This window comes from Nicotiana sylvestris, chromosome 8 (genome assembly GCF_000393655.2).
Source record: "Nicotiana sylvestris chromosome 8, ASM39365v2, whole genome shotgun sequence".
NCBI lineage: Eukaryota > Viridiplantae > Streptophyta > Magnoliopsida > Solanales > Solanaceae > Nicotiana > Nicotiana sylvestris.
The window spans coordinates 15635667-15638986 of NC_091064.1; the positions used below are offsets into that span (position 1 = coordinate 15635667).

Below are 3320 nucleotides of genomic sequence, written 5' to 3' on the forward strand. Positions count from 1 at the left end.
GAGTCAATATGACTAATCTTCGAAACTAGTGAATTAGACCAACTTAATAACTAAAATTAAAATGTTGACAGCGAAACTATACGAAAAGTACTAAAAGTTGCAATTCTTCTTATACTAATACAATGAAAAGATACATTTTAAAATGCAGGTCAAAGTTCACATAATTTCTCTCGAGAAATGAAATAAGGCAACTAATTTTGGGACTGAAGGAGTAGTACATATGGGGTCAGCCTCATTAAATAAAAGAGAAAAAAAAGCTAAAGAAAATAAACAAAATCACAATTTGGTTACAACATGTTATAAGAAGTAACGTGGGCGGTGGAACAAGTTGTTAGCCAATTTTCAAGATTGCAAATTCACAAGTAGGCGACATAACCAATTTTGATTGATTTTGGAGAGCTTTCATTCAACTATAAATAGGGACGATGCTGCCTCATTTCAAGTACACCAAAATCGAGAGAAGCCCGAGAGAGTTAGAAAGAGTAATCTATATATTGTAGTCTGTGATTTAAATAGTGAGTGTGAGTAATATTGTAGTAAGATATTTAAAATAAAGAGTTATTTTTTTTGAAGTTGTAACAGTCTCTTGACACTACTAAGTTGTAATATTATAGTGGTAATATTGCTCCCCTCGGGTATTGTATTTTACCCCATTAAAAGATTTGTTACTCTCTTGTATTATTATTATTTATCGTGGATATTATTCCTAGGCGGGATATTATATTTTTTCCAACAACGTGGTATCAGAGTCATGGCGAATAATGATCCGCTATCTTTTCAGTACTCCCGTCTCACAAAAGAAAATTATGAAAAATGATGTCTACGTATGAAAGTCATTCTCGGCTCTAAGGATGTGTGGGAAATCGTAGACAGAGGGTATGCAAAACCCGATAATGAGGAAGCTCTGCCTCAAAATGAAAAGGAAGTCTTGGCAAAGATGAGAAAGAATGATCAACAAGTCATCACGCTCATCTACCAATGTTTGGATGATGCCATATTTGAGAAGGTGGCAGATGCTACCACATCAAAGAAAGCTTGGGAAATTTTAAAAAATTCTCTCCAAAGAGTTGACAAGGTGAGGAAGGTAAAACTTCAAACTCTAAGGGTTGATTTTGAAGTTTTAAAAATGAAAGAATCTGAATGCATTTCGGATTATTGTTCAAAAGTGAAGGCTTTTGTAAATTAATTGGGAAGATACGGGTGGACATAGAAGATGTTCGTATGGTAGAAATGATCTTTCGTACTTTAACACCTAAATTAGATTTTGTGGTGTGTGCTATTGAAGAGTCTAAAGATTTAGACTCTATAATGATGGAGCAATTGAAGGGTTCTTTATAGGCCCATGAAGAAAATATTAAGAGGAGATAAGAAGTGCATCATTTAAGGATTATGGAGGTGAAAAAAGCTATTGAGGACATGAACGAGGACGAGGCCGTGGTAATCATGGAAGAGGAAGTAATGATAACAACTTCAACACTGAAGTTAAAATATACCAAACATTCAGAGGTCGTGACTATGGACAAAGAGGAGGAAGAGGACATGGCTACTACCTAGAAAATAATGGACAAAGGTATGATAAATTAAAAATTAAGTGTTATAATTTTAATAAATTTGGCCATTACTCTTGGAAATGTCGTAACAATGTTGAAGAAAAAGTTAACCTTGTTGACGATAAGAAAGAAGAAGATGAGTCAACGTTGTTGCTGGCACTCAAGAAAGAAGACATAGATGATTGTAGCTCATGGTATTTGGATAATGGAGCAAGCAATCATATATGTAGATGCAAAGATAAGTTTGTGGAGATCAATAAAACGGTGAGAGTTAGTCACAAGTTAATTCAAGATGTTTATTATGTGCCAAAATTTAAAAGTGATATTTTGAGTTTGGGCCAACTTCTTGAAAACGAATATGACAATCCACATGAAAAATATGCATCTTTGGCTTAGAGATTCAAGTAGAATTCTATTGCTAAAGTGCATATGGCAAAGAATAGATTATTTTCTCTGAATCTTAAGACAATTTATGTAAAGTGTTTAAAGACTCTTGAGCAAGATGAATCATGGTGTTGGCATATACGATTTGAGCACTTGAATTTTGAAGTGCTCAAATCAATGGGAGAAAAGAACGTGATGCATGGGATACCATCAACCAACCATCCCAATCAAGTATGTGAAGCTTGTCTTCTTGGAAAACATGCAAGGAGTAGTTTTCCAAAGGAGGCCATGTCAAGATCAACCAAAACGCTTCAGCTTGTTCACACTGATGTATGTGGAACTTTTGTTGCTTTTAAAAATTTCAAAGTACTTGTGGAGAAAGAAATTGGCTATGAAATTAAAGCTTTAAGGTTTGATAGAGGAGGGGAATTCACTTCAAAAGAATTTAATGACTTCTGATAGTCTCATGGAATTCATCTCCCTCTAACGGTAGATTATTCACCCCAACAAAATGGAATTGCAGAGAGAAAGATTAATCGAACGATTCTTAATATTGCTAGATGTATGTAAAAGCTAAAAGTATGCCCAAGGAATTTTGGGCCAAAGCGGTTTTTTGTGAAGTTTATTTGAACAACAGGTCTCTAACAAGAATGTTAGAGATCAAAACCCTCAAGAAGCATGGAGTGGAAGAAAGCCTAGTGTTAAGCACTTGATAATTTTTGAGAACATAATATATGCTCATGTGCCACAATAAGGGAGAGCGAAGCTTGACGATCAAAGTGTCAAGCATGTGTTTGTTGGCTATGATACGAGTTCAAAAAGCTACAAGTTATACAACCCAAGAAGCGACAAGGTGGTGATGAGTCATGATGTTGAATTTGATGAAGAATTGGTATTGGGAAGCTCAAGAAGAAACTTCATATGATTTTCTTAGTGATGAAAAAGAACTAGAGAGCATGGAACCTGTGCAGGATACAACTCCACCTCCTTCACCAACTAATGTTACATCTTCTTCTTCTCCTCAAGAAAGTTCAAATTAACAACCGCAAAGGACGAGAAGCATTCAAGAGCTCTATGATGGCACAGAAGAAGTTACTAATTATGATTTTTTATATTGTCTTTTTGTTGATAGTGAACCAATGAACTTTAATGAAGTTGTTACAAACAAAAGGTGGAGAAAAACCATGTAGGAGGAGATCGAATAAATAGAGAAGAACAACACTTTGGAGTTAACCACATTTCCCAAGGATCATCGAGCAATTGGAGTTAAATGGATAACCACATTTCTCTTCTTTTAAAGTTTTCTAGATCTGAAATTGAATTGCAAACTTCCTCTCTCAACAAGTTCAAGCGTGTGTGAGTATCCGTGAGTGAAGGAGATATGTG

At 35.0% G+C, this 3320-nt stretch overlaps 1 protein-coding gene across 1 annotated transcript; it reads left to right on the top strand.

The window, feature by feature from the left end:
- The first annotated feature begins 826 nt into the window (after nucleotides 1-826).
- Nucleotides 827-2393, top strand: LOC138874722 (uncharacterized). The gene is made up of 4 exons (XM_070153499.1): nucleotides 827-1084; nucleotides 1195-1327; nucleotides 1651-1814; nucleotides 2031-2393. The coding sequence occupies exons 1-4, from the start codon at nucleotides 827-829 to the stop codon at nucleotides 2391-2393; spliced, it is 918 nt and encodes a 305-aa protein (XP_070009600.1).
- Nucleotides 2394-3320: the final 927 nt, after the last annotated feature.